Consider the following 20,309-nt stretch of genomic DNA (forward strand, 5'->3'; position numbering starts at 1 on the left):
AAATCCCAGGGAGGACGTCTCAGTGTACTCTCTCTCTGCTGGTCGCAGCAGCCTCCACGTCTCTGAAGGGGATCCTGCCCAGAGGCAAGTCAGACTGGCGCTGCAGGCACAGCTGCACTACACATTCAAAAGTAATACATTATCAAGCTGGCAGGCTGCTTTCCTTTGCTTTGTATTCGTCTGGAATGTTGATTAGTTTCATTTTATAGTCTGCAGAAAAAGACTAAAGATTTTTAATGGAGGGACCATCATTAGAGAATAATCACAGCCTCTAACAGCTAAACCACCGTGTAATGGGTCAGGGCTTGCGGTTTAAGAAGCATGTTGGTATTAGGGTGTCAAACTATTCGCTGGTCTTATGAGGGGATAACAGATTCACATACGTAACACGATTCAGCCTTTATGAAGTAGGTCAGTAAATGTTTCAAGACTTCATGACCACCAGAGGATGTATGTTGTGACAGTATATATTGTAATATCAATATATTACTGAGAAATCATAGATTAACATCATATCCAAGTTGTTTGAAAACACAATCCTCGAAGATTCTTCTGGATAAAAAGATATTCCTGCTGCTGCATGATGAAACTCGTTGGTACGCTGCAGTCCGTTTTGATTCAGAAAGACGTCTTAAGAGTTTATAGAAATGTCTTCTGAATAATGCAACGTGTTTAAACGATCCCGGGTTTTTCAAGCACGTTACCCGAGAAGCAGCCAATATCGCCAAGAGCCGATAGCCTCAAGCATTCCAGATGTTTTTCATTTTCAACCTTAGACTACTAAAAGTACTACAGTCGCACTTCTACTCCTCCACAGTTCAGAGGGAATTATTGTACTTTTTACATGTATTTGACAGCTGGAGTTATTTATTACTTTGTAGATGTAAAGTCCCATAAACATGATCCTCTTGTAAAATATGTGGTTATAGATTTAACTACCCAACACAATATAGTAGTAGTAAGTAGTTAAATAACTTTACCTCAACCCTCTACCATTAAAATGCTCACACTGAGTAACACAGGGTAACTAATATGGGTAATAACAATCATACATATGTTTAGTTTTGATGGACTTCTCAATTTAATATGTTTTTTTTTACACTGTAGTTAGTACTACGATAGTGTATTTAAGAACACACTTTCCACCACTGGTTGTAAAAAAAGACATTTCAAACTCTATATACAGTATCCTGGAATATACAGATCCGATTGTTGATTTCTTGATATTGTGTTTTTTTGCAGTTGTGGTGTTGGACTACAGCTGTACACTGCCCCTCAGAGGCTGGAAACAATACATGGAAAATCATAGGAAAAGGCAACCACAAACATACAAGCTTATTTACAAATATGTTTTGATTTAACACAATTGTATCATTACAAGCACAGCTAAGGATCAAATGAGTTCATTAAAAAACTAACCAAAGTTTATCTTTCTATTTACACTTTAAATCTCAAAACAGTTGAGTCAGTTAAATTAAATAGCGGCACACATTCCAAGTCCTTTTTCCAATTTTACATATTCAGGTTGTGGTCATTTCTCAGAAGCTTGTTATCCAGCTGACAACTTCAATCTGAACATTCTGCGAACATCCTGGTGAAGTACAGAACGGCAGGCTGTGCGGTGACGTTTTGGATGTTGTATGCATGTCCTGTGTGAGAAGAACCGTTGCATCAGTAAAACACAAACAAAACCCTTCAATGTCATAGGTATACAACTCAAATCTTTAAAATTACCACTAAAAAGGTCGTAGAAGATGCGTGGAAACGACTGGCATTGCAAAGAGGCATTTCTTCACAATACAATTAAACACATTCATTCCATCCCAATATTTATATAATATTCTTACCACATTCCACCATAAAGGACTGTCCGGGATTGAAGCAGGATTCCTTGCCGTCGATGGTTACACTCACAGAGCTCGTTAATAAGTTGAAAACCTTTCAAAACACAACAATGAAAGATTATTACAGCAATAAAACACTTTCCAAGATATCTGGTGTACAAGATGACAGGAGAGAATCAGATGACCTCAAACAACATGGGAGAATAAATCATACGAGAACTGTACTGACTGTTGTGGCGCTGTGATCCACCCACAAAGGCTTCTTCATGTAGGAGCCCAGCAGCATTCTTCCATTACAGAAGGAGCCACAGTTCAGATCCACCAGGAAGCCAATAGCTCGGCCTTGATAGAAGTACCAATCAAATTGGTCTGGAGTGACCTCAGGACCTTCTGCAATGATAGTAAACAGTAAAAAAAAAGAAATTCAGTGGCAGGTCTGGCCAATAATTACTCACGTAGACCCTTTCATAAGAATAATTTGATGGTAATACAAAGTTTTGATTACAAATATTTTGTCTAAAGAAAAGAAGCAAACACAAATTAAACTTACATTTTGAGATATTAAACAATGTATATCATGTGATAATTAGCTGTATCATAGATTTTGATGCAATGGCACATCAGTGTAGTTACAATTATTTGCATATTCAAATACCCAACCAACAGCCTGATCATTAAAGTTTTGTTCAAAAACAGCATCAAATTATTTCTACTTGTTTGCCATATCTATAAATTCATGACAAAAACATTGTTAAGTTATCGACAACAGCAGCTTTTTACAAGACATTATATTTTCTTACTGTTGGCCGGAACAGACCAGAGACTCCTAAACCACTCCGTCAGGTTGGTCTTGTCCTTCAGCTGCAACACCAGCGGTTTGAGAGGAGGAGCACACAGATCGGATACAGAGAGAGCGGCGTGGGAGCTGGGTGGCATCCGAACTACAGTAGAGATAAAAGTAGAAGTTAATCCAATCTTTTAAAAGGGATGGCCAAAAAACTAAAACGGTGAACAATGAAACCACCAGATGGAGCCGTTTAACTGCTGACATGAGCGACACATCTCATCCTCAAAGGCCCAGTGAGTGCATTTGTATTCACCACAGAGGGTGAAAGGGCTCGCTGTAAATATTGCAGTCTGGCTGCCACATCTTGAGCCATTTTGAGCCTGACACAGAACAACTATCAAATGTGACATTTTCATTTGATTTATTCAAGACTGAGCTCACACTGGCCTCTCTCTCTCCACAGAATCCACAAGGAACATTATATTTAGGAGTCTGCTGTTCCCGCTGGGGAGTTTACAACCCTGTCTTTTGAGTTGGAGTTAAGCATAGTATACATGCATCGAGTTGCAAATATCTTTACACCAAGTATATTTGTGCAGATTTTGATTTCGGATGAAATGCATTCTTATTCTTGATCTATAGTATGTTATTGATTATTATTCATTCCTTATTAACAATAGTTGGGTATTTCCAAGGGGATAAGGAATCGTGTTCAAGTGTTGTATGCATTAATTGTACACTGTAAAAGAAATGTTGTCAAAACATAAAAAATAAAGAGATATAAATATATACAAAATCAGATTGAATTCTAAAGTATATTATTATATTAATGTGTTATATGTTAAAAACATACTCAAGCTGTCGTCATCCTCCTCATACTCGTTCCGGTCAATCATGGAGGACGGCCCACTTCTGAGGAGCTCCAACCTGCCAAAAGAATAGATAAATAAAGCATATATACTGTATATATAAAAACACAACAGTTACAGACAATAACATGGAGAAGACTTTTCCATACCGGTTCTCTGACGGACAGTTGCTGATCTGTGGCGTCTCGTGGTTGGGAGGGCTGTTATGTGGACTCCCGGGTTGAACAGCATCCATACTGAGAATATCTCCATCAGTCCTTTCACTGAATATTATACAGACAGTAGCAGGGACTTCCTCAGCAGGACGAGCGGCGACTTTACGTTTGTTCTTCTGACATGGTTCTCTCCTGTTGACCACAGCCGCGGTCTCTGTGACTGAAGTGAATAAGTCTTTAAATGTGGCCAGGGAGCGTTTCACAGTCTTTGGTTCCAGGAGACACACAGGAGCTCCCCCTTGTGGTTTTGACGAGACTGCCATGTTGCCATTTTTGGGAGTCCCAAGTCGAGGAGATCCGCTCCGTTTAGACACTATTTTCCTTTCCTTACGAGGTCTGGGCCCCTGCTGCTGTGAGGAGATGCGCTCCACATTCTCACACTCGCCATCAACCTTCCACCAGCTCCCACTTGGTTTCCTCCTGCGTGTCTTTGGTTCTGCTGCCCTGAGCTGGTCCCGAGGCCCTCTGGGAGAGACGGGTGCCAGTGTGGACAGTTTTTTAGTCGAGGTGTGATGGTATACTCTTTGAAACACTTGATCCCCTGTAAAACATCACATCTAGTTAGTCTTTTGATTAACAAAAAGGTATTATTTGTACCTCAGTAAAAACTGAAAACAGATTTAAAGTACATTTTGTTGATAATACTTATGCACTTTTACTTAAGTAGGATTCTATATGCAGCCGTTTTAATAGCAGTAGAGTATTTTTTTGGGAAGATCCGAGTACATTCACCGTTGACCGTACCTGAGTTAGAGCTGTGCTCTCTGTGAGAGTGGACAAAAGGGCTAGACTGGTCCTGGTCCACCACATCCTGCTGCAGCTGCTCTTCAAACTGCTCCGCCTCAATACTTTGAAATACTTCATCTGGTCGAGTGGCTTCTCCTGTATTTTTGTTTTTGTTCCGTTTAGTTTTCTTTCCTTTAGCTTTATTTGTGTTCTGACTGGATGGCAGTGCAGGCGGTGTCTGGTTTTTTTTCTTTAAAGCCCGGTCCTTATTGGTCTTTACAGGTGTTGGTACTGCTGCGCTGGGCTCTTTGCTGGGCTGCTTTGACTTTTTGAGTGTGTGCTGGTCTGTAAACGTTGTTTCCTCTGAATCCTGTTTGTCCAACCACCACTGCCCAGGTGGCTTCCTTTTCCTTTTCCCAAGAATCTGACCGTCTTCAGATGAACTCCCTTGAGACACAACTGGTATTTTGTTGCGTTTCTGCTTTTTATCTGCCAAATCCTTTTTTGTTTGTGGTTCAGAATTCATGATTTCTTCGTCTGTGAGGGGGAAATAAATAAATATAAATATAAATATATATATATATATATATATATATATATATATATATATATATTTTAAAAATTCTTTACAGATGTTCATAGAGATGCTTAAAATAACTTTTAAATACTAAATACTTCTTTTCAATAACGCTTTCAAACATTTCCCATTGCATCTCTAATAATTTCAATGAATTTGTAAATAGGTTTCTACCGTCTACTACTCATACGTAAAATGTGTTTATTGTTGATGTTTGCACTTTGTAGATAAAAAAAATCCACAAAAAAGTTAAGCCAACCATCTAATCCATGAGAATTGTATTCAATATTCTATATTGAGAAAATACTAATTAAATTACTACTTAAATATAAGTGGGGCTCAACATTGGACATCTTTCAGTTTCCAGTCTTTACGTTTTTTTTTCTAGTCACAAATATTTATGTTATCAGTCAACATTTGTGGGCTATAAGAGCAAGATAAACATGAAAAACGTTTACATTAACCTCTGATAATAACTAACAGAAAGATGAATGTCAACATAAAGAAAAAGATGTTAACAGTAGGGCGTCCTTACCTGGAAGAGAACCCAGGGCTTCAGCATCGGCATGCTCCTCACTGCTCTGGCTTTGTTCCTTCTCAGCCTCATCCTTCATAGTCTGCTTTACGACATCAGATCCTTGCGTCGCTTTTCTGCCCCCCTTTAATGACTTGGCCCTGCTCGTCTTTGCATTTTCATTCCCATCTTTTAAAGACGTCGGCCTCTTCATGTCAGAAGGCTGCTGAGCTTTTTTCTCTGTTTTCTGAGTTGGTTTTTCTTCATACGTTTCCCCGCTGGCTCCGTCTTTCAGTTGCTCTTCTTCCTTATCACTTTCTTTAGATGTTACCTTCCTTAGTCGTTGTTTCTTTTTGTTTGGTTTCTCCTCTACCACTAAGTCGCCTGCAGGAAGATCCTCAGGAGTGGACAATTCATCCATATCATTTCCAGGCTCAGCCTCCTTAATCTTCTTCTCTCCCCCTTTCTTCTTCTTTGTTTTTTGAGTGACAATCTGACTTCCCAGTTTGTTCTTCGTCTGTTCAGATTCCTGCGGTTTCTGTGCAGTCTTTAATGGGCTGTCCTTCTTGCCCTTGCCTGTTGAGCTGTCTTTGTCAGTGCTGGAGGTTCTGCCCTGTCGCTGTTTTTTACTGGTGGCAGTTTTACTTGGGATAGAAAACCAAAGAAGGTTCTCATCCTCCAGAATGAGAAAATCATCCTCTGGCTCAGCAGGAGTGGGTACTTTCACTGGTGTCAGAGACTTCCTGGAACTAAGAAAATGTATTATTTAAATCAGTTTTTATGTTGACCCAAGAGACATTACTTTGTAAACATATTTTGGTGGTTTCTATTATCAAAAGCAAATATTTAGGTGTAATCTTAACTCACCATGCAGGTTTGGGCTGTCCAGCATCTCTAAGCTTCTTGAGAAAAGCAGTCATGTCTTTTCCCACACTGGTTGACTCCTCCAATGGCTGGCTGTGGACATTTTCAGATATTTTTGCGAGTTCAGGCTCCTGTCTCACTGCTGACACTGGTGGGTCTGTGTTTTCTTCCCTGGAAATAAAAAAATAAAAAAACAGAAACAACTGAATTATTCAGTTAAATAAAAAAATGTCACAATTTGCTCTACTGCTGCATTGCATTCTGTTTGCTGTTATACATTTGTATTATCAACTACTGCTGCAGATGCATGCGTCTATATTTTACACTTTTTTTATGACTTGATTAATTACTTTTTTCTTATCAGTTCAATTTACAGCTATTAATATTCATGTTATTTATCGTTGAGTTAAGTTATACATTCAATATTATAATAGCTATAATAAAAAAAGAATAAAGTGTATTGAACAATTTGAAAATATTCTGCCACAATGGCTTTGTAAAAACTATATCAGCCAGCACATGATACACAAATTCAAAATTTTGATACCAGGTAATAAATGCGAATATCCATATTGGCTTCCAATATCCACTATTGTTAGGTCACTAGGTCAAAAGTGAAAGCAATTAGTCCTCAATCAAAACGTTCTCTCTTCTGACCTTGTTTTTTTGTTTTTGCCCTCCAAATCAGGTTTTTGGGGTTTCTTTTGTATTTTTTTTTCTGTGACTGGGTGACTCCCTTTGCTGCAGGAAAAAAAGAAAATATACATCACAAAAAGGCAAACCAAATAATGACCACAGATAGCAGACAATTAAGGATCAATCATCAAAACATAAAATGGACCCTTCATACTCCAATGATCTGTTGTGTATTGTATATTGCAATCCATCAAGCAAGTAGTGATGAATTAAAAAGGCTCTTACCATGATTCCTCCCCCTTGTTTTGGTGACTGGACATCTTGGGTTTGCTGAAAACAACCTTGCTTGGAGGAGACTCCAACTCAGAGTCATCATTTCTAGAGGAAAGAACAATTATTGAAAGGAATGTTCAGTTCAGTGTTGACACTAGAATCCTACACTTCGTACAACAACTTCTTTTCTACACAAAATGTATTATTAATTGCTTACTCCTCTGTGCCGTGCTCATTGCACCGGGGTTCCTGGATGAGCAGAGGCTCTGCCTTTGCCTCTTCTTTTCCTTCATCTTCATCAGCAAAGAGAATTGGGGATACAACTTGGTCTTTCTCATTGTCCAGTTCTTCAACAACCATATTCACTTCAATAGGGCTAGATGTCTTCACAGGCATATGTGCTTTGAATGGGATGTCCAAATCTGCAACAGAAAAAGTATCCTCCTTTGACAAGATGTACATATCTACAAGAAAAAGAACAAAGTGTCTGAACATTTGATACATGGGAATTTGGAAAACCAAATACAGGTTTAATTCTCTTACCAATGTCAAGTTTAGGACTGGATGACGTTACAGGACGCAGGGCATCTCCTTTAGGACCCTGAAGAGTTACAGAATATATATGTCAAGTATCAACACACCTAAGGGCATCAAATCTTGTCTAATTCAAAAAAGGTATACAAAGTCAATGAACAGATATAAAAGAGCTGCGGAGTCTAAACAAGCAGATAATCAGAGAGTGTATAAGCTCTATTTTACTAACCAAGCTGCAGCATTGCATAAAAATAAAGTGGTATAACTACTGGCTCATCAGCCCTTTCCCGTGTGACGACATAACAGCATTGAACAGCTGCTTATCAGTGAAAGAACTACAGTCACTGTAGATTGTTCATTACCATTTGACATCTTAGAATTTGTTCTATTCGGGGTCCTTCTTGTGGGACTGGTGAGGCCACTCTCTCACACCGATTTGGCTCGATATCAAAGGTCTGGAGCAGAGTAGGTGGCGGTAACAGGTCATCATTAACATGTGAGGGTACATCTGAAAAGAACAGTTAAGCAAAGGTTGACATAATGAAAATGCAAAACGACCTGCAAAATATTAAAGCAAAACAATTACACACTCAACTCACCCAAGTCATCAAACATCTTATCAATGTCATCCAATGTCAGCGGTTCTGTCCATTTTTTGGGTGAACTAAAAACACAAAACTCAGGTTAATATAATAGCTGAAAGATCAAAATTTCTATACAACTGCTAAATTACTCAATACCATTCGATCGACAATACACAGCATATTTAAAACTCCAAAAAAGCCAAATGTAAGAGAAAGACATGTACAACATTAACATATACATTATTTATAACAAATGGTGATGATTAGTGAGATTACACCCAAGAAAAGTAATGAATGTTAAAATAAACTTGAAACTCATATAGGCATAAACATTAGATAAAACTATAAACCATACTATACATACATACATACATACAAACTATAATCTCCAATTTATGATTACTCCATCAAAGATGCATACCATAAAATGCAACCAATGCATAAATACCAAGTTTCAGCTCTCTTGATTTAACATAGGCTTCAATAAAAAGCTCAGTCACAGAATACATGAATACTTTTCAAACGTACCTTTCCTTGTTTGTGAGATAGCAGAGTTTCCTCTTTGGTCTCTTCTGTGAACAGAAAAGATAAAGAGAAAGTTACTAGCAACTACTGTAATTTAGTTACTTTGTAATTAGGGATAAAAACATTGTTACCAGCCAACAACATACCTTAACTACAAAACTCTGTTCATTATCTATACCAAGTTAAAATTACAGCAGCATCATGCAACAGCCAATGTTCTTATAACTGAGTTACAAAGGATGGACAAAATAATAGAAACACTTCAGTATGACGCGAGACTATTTAACAGCATCGCAAACTACTTCTGCGTCTTCAAAATTACTGTGAAGTTGAAACCCGTTTAAACAAAACCTCAACTTTAACTATAAGCTTAATGAAGTTCAGAATTAACTGTTAACTAACTCTATTTCATGGTTGTTGCATTGAGTTTAGCCAACGTTAGCTAACGGTTACTGTAACAATGTTTATACTGAGTGTAACGTTACACCCTCTTCCTCCCTTGGTCGTCATTGAAGCTACATGTGTTTTCCTCAATAGCACAATGAACTTACCAAGGTGGGGTACTTTGTCTCCATTTCTGTTAACTAACGCTAGCTCTGTCTATTTTTTAGTGGCAACGTTACACCAACCTAACGTTAGATGTTATGCTAACGGTTGACATAGCTAGCCATCAATTTGTTGTCAATAATCGGTTAGCTTTAGCTCCCGGGATGCATTTGTTTGAATCCACTCTCTCTGAATCAAGTTACGACTGAGAAGATATCATCATGCAAACGCTGGCGAGTCCGCCATGTCCCCTATTTGATAACTAGCGTTAGCGTTAGCAAAACAATGGCGCTGTTGACAATTTGTAATAAACCCGCGCAAAGTGAACGAAGTTGGAGCCTGTGCCCTGAGCCAGGCCTTTCAGGCAACACTTTGCTATATAACGTTATGTAGTTTGCTGTTATGCTAATCTGCAGTCTGTGCTTGTGAACTATAAAATGACCATGACTAATGAGTTATACTAGTTCAGTATAAAATAAGCTTAACTAGTTGGCAGTGGCCAGAGTGTATTGCTTGTGGGCAAATACCCACTGCCTTAAAGACCATGCTCAGGGTTAAAAATGGAAGCTGTCCCACAATGTCCTTCTTCTTCTACATTTTATTTTCCGGCAGACTGAACCGACAGCTGGTGCTTCACGTTGCTGCCCCCAACAGGTTAGTCATTGTTAAATTTAACCAAGATTGATTTCATGTCATGTCAACCGCTAATCCCTTGAGGAGATGTCCAACAATGATATGACAAAATGTATAACTCTGTTGTATTTAGAAAAAATATGTAGCACTAAAGAATAACGGTACATTCGAATGATATCTGATAATGTCTGTGATGTTAAGCTGTTCGAGTTGCAGAGTATACTGTGATTTTCTTGTTCATCTTCCACATTATGTTAAAAGAGCACATACTGCTGAATTATTAAAACAGTCGATATTACACATGATGAATTAGAAAACTATAATTAACATCGGCATAAAAATTGGTATAAATGGGCAATTGAAAATGATTTGAAAGTTATAAAACACAGTTTATACTGTATGATGAATGATTAACACGTCTATTATAACACTACACTTTTGTGTAGTGTTATAATAGTCTCCTTATTAGCGCTTAATGTGTTGTGTTAGCAATCAATATGTTAGAAAAGAGCCATAAAAGGTTCAAAGATCAGTCAACCAAAGTTGAAACAGGTATTTTATAGTATACTGTAATCAGAATTTTACAACATTTATTACAATTGTCAAAATAAAACATTTTCATGATGATCAAAAAGGTAATTCCAAACTTTGGCACAACTCTTTTCTATCATACATGAAATAAAGTAAAAATGGTTAGCGGAATATCTTTTTCTGCTTTTCAGCAATCTCCGTTGGTTCCATGGCATCGGGACTGAGGTCTGTGTAGAGCGGCTGTCTGATGTGTCTCCAAACCACCAAAACAATCCGAATGACAAACAGCGCAAGGGCAAAAGCCAGCAGCACAACTAAGAGAAGACAATCTAGTTAGTAACTTTTTCACAGATGTTTGTGGTCAGATGCATTTGTGTACAGGAGTTAGCGTTCTACTATTTCATCTTACAGTGGAGGTAAAAAGTTGTAGGCCTACCACTGTTTCAAATGTGTAAATGTGCTTTACTGTGGAATAATATACTCAAACGTCACAATAAGTAATATTTTAGTGTAGGGGCTTAATTGTTTTTCATCAATATTGTCTATATTTCCATTTTTTACTTTCTACCTGTAATGTTTAAAGAGATTAGCTCAATGACCTTTTGTTGATGTCATGTGGAGATGATTGCAGAGATTATCATACATTTGTCACATATGGAGTTCACTCCAGTGTCTTACCAATGAAGAGGCCGTTACGGCTGGGCGATTTAGCATCATAGTTCTTGTCCAGGTTTCCGCACAGCGCCCAGATCACAACCGGGTAGATGATGAGGATGTACCGCACGTGTTTGTCAAGGACAAAGTTTTCCAAAACAAACCTGTGAAACACGCAGCACAAACACATTTGCTTCAGAATGTCACTGATGATTTTGCACAGTAATTCTCTAATAAGTATTTTTTCCAAGTAAAGAGCGATTACCACACAAGCAGCACGAGAGTCAAAACAGAGTATGAGATGGTTGCAGCATCCTCTGGGTCCATCTTTACATTATAAGTCAGTACAATGGTCAGGTTAATTAGTGTAGCAATGGTTGTCCAAGTTGTGTATATCATCACACCATTCTGAACCTGCAAATTAAGTATTATAGAGTGTTTTTGCCACACTTAAACCACAACATTGTAACTACACAAGATGCAAATGCTGCATATTTGTCATACTAACCAACACACGGAGGAGCCAGAGGTCTGCCTTGTGGTATTTCTTCAGCCAGGGTCCATAAACATGAAGTCCATGGCAGGTGAAGCATATCATGGAGTAGTTTGTGCAGATGACTAGGAAGAGAAAAACTAGTGCAGCGATCATCACTCTGGAGTAAGACAGATAACACATAAGACACATCAAACACATTTATAATTAGGAAATGAAATATGAAATTAGGTCGTTTCATTTGCAAACAATGACCCATTGGAGACTCTTACCCTTTGTCCCAAACAAGCAGCCAGCCAATATTGAAACACAGATTGAGGCACCAGCTAATGAAGAATCCATAAGGCAACACTGCAGGACTGCAGTAAACATAGCCGTAACCGTTCCTACAAGAAAAAGGAACCACACTTGATGTTTCAGTCTGTAAATTGGCGAAAATGTCCATAGAACAGAAAACATTTTTTTTCTGATACTTCCTAAATTTGTCTCATATCTGGTATCCTAAAAACCAAAAGGGATTACAAATATACAGATACATACTATTTGCACATCCTAAACAAGAGAATAAAAAAAGTTGGACCCAACTTTCTGCAAAGTCCTGCAACGATGTAGATAACCATTGCTATCAGCCAGACGTATATAATGCTCCAGATGCTAAAAGTCCATCCTGAAGGTGTGATCTCTGTGTCAAACACTGCAGACACGTTGCCTGTGGTGGTACCATAAGGACCTATAGAGAATAAAGCAAATAACAAGGAATGTAATATGTTAAACTAATATTTGTGATTTCTCAAAACCTTTACAAGGCCCATTCACAATCTTAAAGTTAAACTAAAAACCATGTAAACAAAGCTTTGACTTACCAAGTCCAACTACAGACAGCCCATTGAACACCAAACTTATTGCAAAGCCAACAACAGACACCACTATTGCGGCAAGACGTCCTGGATTATGTTTTCCCATTGTGGTCTACTGTGATAGCTGAAATTATTCAAAAATAGAAACAAATGAAGAATGAACGAATTACAATGGACGTACAGGGAAGGTTACATTTACAGATTTAATCTTTGGTACATTTAGTACATTGTAGTGTTTTATACTGAATGAGCAAATAGTGTTTAGCTCAAAGAAACGTGTCTTTTAGGAAGATAATGCAATCCTCATACATGATAACCTGCATTTGAACCTGACCTCTGACCTTGACAAGTGATAATAATATATCACCTTATGGAGAGGCCATTCAAACAATTACATCAAGTTGTTTTATTCTTATAAATCACCAGTGTTTTAAAAAAAGATTGAAACCATAAAAAAATAAACTAAAATCAAGTTTAAAACAACTTGTGTAACTGCAGAAAGGTCCACGTGTCCCTGCTGCACAACGACTTTCCTCCAGGATAATAAAACAGCAAAACAAAAAGAGTGCCCACATGATAAAGACTCAATAACATAAAACGAGACATACCCTTTTTTTCTTTGTGTGCTCAGTCATCAGTGTGAAGAACCAGAGTAGCTGTGCAGAGTGTGAAGAGGGGAACTGGGACTGCCTCTTTTATGAAAAAGCTAGTTGTGTAAGGACGAGGTTTACAACCATCACGTGCGTCTGTTATCTTCTATACATTTCTGCCACAGTGCAGTGAGTAATAAAAGACTAACAAACTGTTTCCCCTCATTGGATAAATAACTATGAAATGTATTCATATGGGTGACCTCAGAATGAATGACAATGTGTATACTTTGTGTACGCTATTTCTTAATTGAAAATAATACATTACATAAACATATTTGTCATATTTGAAAAGGCTTACACAAATAGTCACCCTAGAAATGGTAAATAAAAACTATGCTGGAAAGTCTAAAGATTGTATATATCTGGCAGAGCTTAAAGTTAGACGACGAGCAGGAGGAAGGATCATTAACAATTCAGTATATAGAGAATTAGACTAATCAGACTAAACCTTGAACGACTCCTGAAATCCAGCCAGAAGGCCAATTGTGTGTTCTTACCATTGTTTTGTCACGGACAAGCAGCAGTTTGCACTGTTTATATGCAGTGACATTTATCACAATTCCTCACAAGTCTGTGTTTTGCTCTATTATTATAATGTGTTTCCTGCGCACTTGCTATATTGATAGTTCCATAGTAAAGAACGTTCTTCCTATTATGTTCTGATTCATATGTTTTCAGTCTGATCTACTTCAAGCTGGAGACAACTATTCAGTATATAGTTACACTTATATGAGAACAAGCTCATGTTTTAGAGGAGTTCAATAAGACTTAAATTATTTAGCCTGGCAAGTAAAATTGAATGAGGAGATAAATGTAGTGATTTAAATTAGCAAGGCAGATAGGGAGAAATAGTGTACCAAACACTAAAAGTGGGGCAAAGACCATCAATACTTTACTTCTTAGCCAGGCATGTACAGGAATTACATTGAAAACTAAGGCAGTTACTCATGCAGCCGTTATTATTAGTTATCTCTATGACCTTTTCTTACTTAGGATTTATTTATGTTGGCATTGGGCTACCGCATCTCAAGGGACTTACCAGGGAAATTATTGCACAATTGATTGAAACAGTTGCAGTATTTGGTGTCTTTATATACCACAAATTGTTCCACAAAAGCATATAATCGGAGGAAAGCAACATTTATTTTTTATAAAGTATACAAAATAAAAGTTCAAACGCATTTACAAAAACAAACAGTGACCTCCATTTTTTCACATTTGTATGAAGAATACAATCAAAATTAATTTAGCATCTTATTACAATTAAGAGTGCAGTTCGAGTAAACAATGTATTTAAAGCTAAATACATGAGTCAACATAAATTGGACCTCAGCATCATATCATTTCATTTACTTATTTTAATAAAGCTTATTTTAAGAAGCTACAGTACATCATGTGGCAAGAGTGTCTCCCAGGCAAAACTGCCATAAATTACAATATAGAAAGCATTTAGAAATACATCTCATCCCAAAACAATACTGTATGGATACAAAAAGGTTGATCATGAAAGTATCCATAAAACATTTTTACTGAAATATCTTTTTCTGGTTCTCAGCAATCTCCATCGGAGACATGCTCTCTGGGCTGAGATCTTCGTAAAATGGATTTTTGATGAGCCTCCAAGTGACCAAACCCACCCGTGCAGCACACAAGATACAGGCTAAGGCCAAGAGGACAGCTGTAGTGGAAAGAAAATATCACAGAGAAGCATTAGTGTGCACACTGTCTGTTCCCTGTAGTTGGGTTTGATTCCTTTATGTATGTTAAAAATCAATCAATCACAGGTTATGTAGCATTGGTGGAATAGTGAACGCATAAATACATAAAGCATCCAGGGGATGTAATTGAGATTGATTAAGAAGGTTTAAAAAGTTCCTCACTAATGAAGATGTCATTGCGACTAGGATCCGCAGCATCGTTGTTATTCATGAACACCCCCGTCAACGCCCAGATCACAGCGGGGTAAATGGACAGGATGTACCTCACATATTTGTCAAGGACAAAGTTTTCTAGGAAAAACCTGCGAGAAACACAACACATTTGTTCCAGACATGCATTTTTTTTTTTACTTTTCATGAACTTGTGAAAAATAATTTCTACTACGCACGTACCACGCAGACAACACTATAGTCAAAACCGAGAGTGAGACGGTGGCAGCGTCCACCGGGGACATATTTACATTATGATCTAGCACGATGGTCAGGTTGACGAGGGATGCAATGGTTGTCCATGTTGCATATATGGCAATACCATTCTGAACCTGTAATAGGGACAACAGAAAAGACTTAGAGAGGTGTGCAGAGTTGACACAGAAGATGTTGCTGCAGGCAAACAGGTAAACACGAGCTTGCCATTGAGCCGCCCCACTGCACTAACCAATACACGGTGAAGCCACAGGTCTACTTTGTGGTACTTGTTGAGCCATTCTCCATAGATGTGGAGACTATGGCAGGAGAAGAATATCAGGGCGTAGTTACTCAAGGCGATTAGGATGAGGAAAGCCAGTGCAATAGGCATCAACCTTTAGGGATAAAAAAAAGTGAGTAGAATAATCAATGTATTCTATTGCAGTGATTATGTCTGCACACATCACACATTTGTCTCTTGGCCATGTAATCTTTGCGGCATACAACACTGTCTTTATGTAAAAATGACACACGTCAATTTGAAGTAGCTGTATGTCTGACATATACATTACCCTTCCAATATTCCTTTACTTTTTTCACTCAACTTGTCCTCTATACATTCATGCTAAAAATGTATCTCATTAATTATTATAAATGATGACCTATATTTTGCCATGTGACCTTTAAGACATCCCGGTCAGATGGACTAGAGACTCAAAATCCTTGTTAAACGTTTCAGTGTGTCAACCAATGCTGTTTTCTTTAAAACCCATATGTCCGCTACTCCAGATTATGACCGCATGAGGCTCGAACATGCCCTTGAGCCTGAACAGGAATGACCATTTTCCATTGAAGATTGTGCTTCAAATACACTTGAAGCCAATTATTTGCCTGTACCTGCTTCCTAAAGATAGTTTCTCAAGGCTATGACATATATTACAGATAGATTTCAGTTGAAGTAAATAAAGAAAAGGTCCCAACTCACTTTCTGTCCCATAGGAACAACCATGAAGTATTGAGGGTCAGATTCAAGCACCAAACCACAAAAAATCCATGTGGCAAAATAGCCGGGCTGCAGTAGACGTAACCGTATGCATTCCTAAGGAAAGAAAATTACAGAGGGGAATGCTTGCGTCAGCATACCAGATACTACATAGGACATAAAGACAGCTGGGGAAAACCCTGTTTCAGCTAATACTTACTTTCTAAAGAAGCCGGAGAGGAGGTACACCAACACTAAAGCCAGAAAGATGTAAATGATGGACCAGATTGTAAAAGTCCATCCTGCTGGTGTGATCTGGGTTCCAAACTCATCTGAAATGTTAGCGGTCGTCGACAAAAATGGATCTGTGGGACACAAATTCACAAAAGATGCCGATTCCAATAAAACAGATACAAAACTATTATACAAGTTATTTCGACACAAAAGGATCAAAGGATGCAACTTTATTTCTTCAGTTTTAAATGAAATACCAAAATATCAAGTAGAGCATTAACACTTACATGCTCCCACCCCTGACAGACCAGTGAACACCATAGTGATGATGAAGAAGAGCAATGCCAGTGCGATGGCAATCACCAGGCTTATGTTGTGTTTTGGCGGCATTGTGGAAGAGTTATCTAAAAACACCAGTATCATGAATTAAAACACAGTATGAAGTGAAAGATAACAAGTTTGTCCAGCAGCTTTGAACAATGTGTTGATAATTCATTCTTAAAATCAGCTGAATAAAGAAGCTTTTGACTTACCGTTTCTTCTGCCTACCTGAATGACAGCGAGTGGAACACAACGACTGCTGCCGAGGAGTGCCTTTTGTTTGCGTAAAAAAGAGCAGCTTGTGTAACAGCCGGCTTTTATGACACGTCTGCACGTGTACCTGTTTGAACCTTACATAGTCAGTGTTAGTAGATGCTCTCCTTGTGTCCTTGGTTTTCAAATGATTAAACAAATAGATGATTACAAAATATGCCCTATTTAATTATTATCCGCATAACTGAATTATAAACATTTATAAAAGCTGAACTTTGTGCCTGTATTCATGTTTGGTAACAGGTCTGTTTCATCCAATCAAACCTGTTTGTGGCCCAGCAGGTGTCATCTATGAAGAACTGTATGGAAGGGTGGCATTGAATTACTTAAGTTTACCTCTTATGAAATAGGAGAAAGTAATAATCATCCTCAAGTGTTGTATTTGAGTTCAATTTTGAGGTACTTGTACTTTACTTGAGTATTTCCATGTATAAAATAATGTATGTTTTACTTGTTTACTTAGTTGCTTCACAGACTTGGATTGTACATACAAAAGCACATGGCCTTGTTTAGTAGAATATGCTACATTGTTATTGTTAAACTAAACCAACCAGTAAATTAAAACGGTCAAATAACCGACTCCTCACTCAGCCTCACCATTTATATTAATCTTAAAGTATCAGTTAAAGTAATCAAAGAATATAAGATCTATGATGTAACACTCCCTTGATCTGGGTCATTGTTCACCTGTTTAGTAACAGGAATGTATCACCTGATGATCAAAGCAGCAGGTGGGGCCAGAGTTGTTTTTTTATGATTATGAAATAGTTAGTTATGAAACGCTGACTTGATCAATTACACCTGAATTACGTAAAGGTACTTCAGACATTTTATTTTGTCATTTAAAGCTAGATTATTTGCACATTTAGATTTGAAAACATATAGTTTCTTTCTCATCCATACATTTCAACAACCTGTCAAGCCAAAGAACCAGTTACCTGTGTTGAACCTTAAAGCAAACACTTCTACAACAACAAGAGTGCATCTTTTCCCATCTTTATTCTTGATAACTTGTACAAAAAAGATATGTTTTGTTTTACAGTTTCCAAAATGTCTTCTTGCCAAGTTTTTCGATGTTTGATTAAAAAAAAAAAAAAAAACGTTGGAAAAGATTAGTGTGGACTAACTAACTATACATATTGATATGTATATATGCTCCCCATAGCAGAGCAGACGGTCTGCAGCAGAATGACAGTAACGCACATCAATGCAAAAACAACAAAAACGTCAAACATTTCACTTCAAACTTGGGAAGCCACACGAGTGAGTCTACGCAATCATGAACACATGGCCAAAACATGTTTTGGTAATTATTTACAGTCTTTTCATCAGCCGGTCCGTCACCAGCTCCTAGAACCACGGCAGCGTCCTCGGAGCCTCTTCCCGCCGCGCCTGCGGACAGTACCGGCGTGTGTGCGCGTGGTCCCCGGTGGCTTCACAGATGGGACAGGTGTAGTTCCAGAGGATGGGGCACATGACTTTCCCGTCGTCTGATTTCAGGTTGTGTGACCGGTACACCCGTGCAGACTCCCCGTTCTGCTTACAGAAGCGACAGTAGCCCGAGGAGGTCCCGCTGCAGCTGCTGTCTGAGAGGCCGGACAGGCTGCTGACGGAACTAGTCTCGATGGAGTTTTTGCAGCTCTCCCGCCGAGAGGTTTGGACGTGGCTCCAAGGTGCTGCTGCTTCTTTCTTTGGGTCCTCCTCGGTGTCTCCGGGGTCTCCCTTGTGGTCGTCGCACAGCCTCTCCAGCAGTGTGGCCAGGTTCATGTAGTCATGCCACATGTCGAAGCAGTCCTCGGCAGGGAGGAGCGAGCTCTGGGCCACGACTTGTCTTTGCGTTGTTGTCATTTTGGATGAAAAATTTCGCTGAGTTTGTGCGTTTGTTGGAGAGTCTCGTATTTGTAGACGTGAGTGGTTTTAAAGTGCAACAATGTTTGGATCCAAAAGTCTGGCGACAGATTGTTTACAGGTGTCTGGAGGGAGAAAAAAAAAGCAATTTCGAGGGTTTTCTTTCATCTCAGAAACTTGTATTATTGAAGGATGATGTTTGTATCAGCTGTTTAGTCTCTTAAATTGTGACAGGCCTTACAACACAATAATGGAAATTAACAAGACAAATATATATTGATAGAAATTGTGGTTTTATTGTGTGTGTGTGTGTGTGTGTGTGTGTGTGTGTGTGTGTGTGTGTGTGTGTGTGTGTGTGTGTGTGTGTGCGTGTGTGTGTGTGTGTGCGCGCGTGCGTGTGTGTTTGTGTGCGCGCGTGCATGTGTGTGGGGGGGCTTTTTTTTCAGTTCTACCTATGTGCCGACGTTATTCTTATCATATGTTTGTATTTTATTTTTCAAGATAAGCCTGCGATGATGGTAATGGCAAAAAGTGGGTTTGTACAACGAGAATAATGATCGTTGTGATACTAGTTGTATCTGTTTGTCATCGCTACTGGTTGTGTTCATCTGCAGCTGGTGTTGTTATTTGTTGTCGGAGTAGCTCCCCAGACGAGCCCCGCCTCCACCTGATGAGCGCTGTCACCAGAGCGTGTCTGGCACACTTTACAACTGTATCACTATTAAATGTTCAAGCAACTTTCACAACACCTGCACTGCACTTAGTACTGCTCGTTCATACAACTGAGGGGCCGACAGATGCATGCCTACTCCTTGAAGTTGTCTTTTTTTATGCTTCAACTGCGTTTAATCCCTGCACGGGTCGTTTATGTTGCTGCGTGCTGTGCGTATCTGCCTATTTCCACTGCGGGTGTTTCTGGAAATAAAGTCTGCACCCTTCAGTATTGCTGTACAGTCAAATATGTATTGTGTATGTTAACTCTAAAACTTAACTAAAGCGTATAGCATGTTTCATTTTAAAAGGAAGAAGCTGGTTTAGCCATTTACGAAGCAGAAGCGGCGCGTGGGTGGGGCGGAGTGTAAATAAGTGCGGGGGGAATTGTTGGAGGGGGGCGGTGTTTGATATCACGCATGCGCAGTATCATACCGACCGGCGACGGCTGTACAAACGGTGGCCTAGCGAATAACAAGGGGATTACAGAGCCCATTTT

The 20,309-nt window shown here is 38.7% G+C and overlaps 3 protein-coding genes across 3 annotated transcripts; all 3 read right to left on the minus strand.

Annotated features, from left to right (window-relative positions):
- Positions 1 to 1,063: 1,063 nt before the first annotated feature.
- On the minus strand, positions 1,064 to 9,523 carry LOC306750782 (uncharacterized protein; the record flags this gene model as incomplete). Its single annotated transcript, XM_079234256.1, has 17 exons — positions 1,064 to 1,649; positions 1,848 to 1,938; positions 2,074 to 2,234; positions 2,645 to 2,785; positions 3,485 to 3,558; positions 3,650 to 4,065; positions 4,722 to 4,978; positions 5,554 to 6,281; positions 6,400 to 6,567; positions 7,054 to 7,137; positions 7,318 to 7,410; positions 7,523 to 7,727; positions 7,849 to 7,906; positions 8,202 to 8,347; positions 8,439 to 8,503; positions 8,952 to 8,995; positions 9,500 to 9,523. 17 exons carry the CDS (start codon positions 9,521 to 9,523, stop codon positions 1,567 to 1,569), a joined length of 2,838 nt encoding a protein of 945 aa, XP_079090382.1. The 3' UTR covers positions 1,064 to 1,566.
- Positions 9,524 to 14,445: 4,922 nt separating this feature from the next.
- Positions 14,446 to 15,546, minus strand: LOC306750990 (uncharacterized protein). The gene is made up of 3 exons (XM_079234486.1): positions 15,427 to 15,546; positions 15,196 to 15,335; positions 14,446 to 14,993 (listed from the first exon to the last, which is right to left on the minus strand). Exons 1-3 carry the CDS (start codon positions 15,486 to 15,488, stop codon positions 14,842 to 14,844), a joined length of 354 nt encoding a protein of 117 aa, XP_079090612.1. The 5' UTR covers positions 15,489 to 15,546; the 3' UTR covers positions 14,446 to 14,841.
- Positions 15,547 to 18,340: 2,794 nt separating this feature from the next.
- nanos2 (nanos homolog 2) lies at positions 18,341 to 19,099 on the minus strand (the record flags this gene model as incomplete). Its single annotated transcript, XM_079233952.1, has 1 exon — positions 18,341 to 19,099. The coding sequence occupies one exon, from the start codon at positions 19,097 to 19,099 to the stop codon at positions 18,602 to 18,604; it is 498 nt and encodes a 165-aa protein (XP_079090078.1). The 3' UTR covers positions 18,341 to 18,601.
- Positions 19,100 to 20,309: the final 1,210 nt, after the last annotated feature.

Source organism: Taurulus bubalis (assembly GCF_910589615.1).
Source record: "Taurulus bubalis genome assembly, chromosome: 18".
NCBI lineage: Eukaryota > Metazoa > Chordata > Actinopteri > Perciformes > Cottidae > Taurulus > Taurulus bubalis.

What these genes read in the sequence shown, in the direction of transcription:
- LOC306750990 (XM_079234486.1), bottom strand. Translation starts at nt 15,488, where the DNA reads ATGTCCCCGGTGGACGCTGCCACCGTCTCACTCTCGGTTTTGACTATA. An exon ending in ACTATAGTGTTGTCTGCGTG is followed by an intron (nt 15,336 to 15,426) that starts GTACGTGCGTAG and finishes TGTTTCTCGCAG; the next exon opens with GTTTTTCCTAGAAAACTTTG. An exon ending in TCGCAATGACATCTTCATTA is followed by an intron (nt 14,994 to 15,195) that starts GTGAGGAACTTT and finishes TTTCCACTACAG; the next exon opens with CTGTCCTCTTGGCCTTAGCC.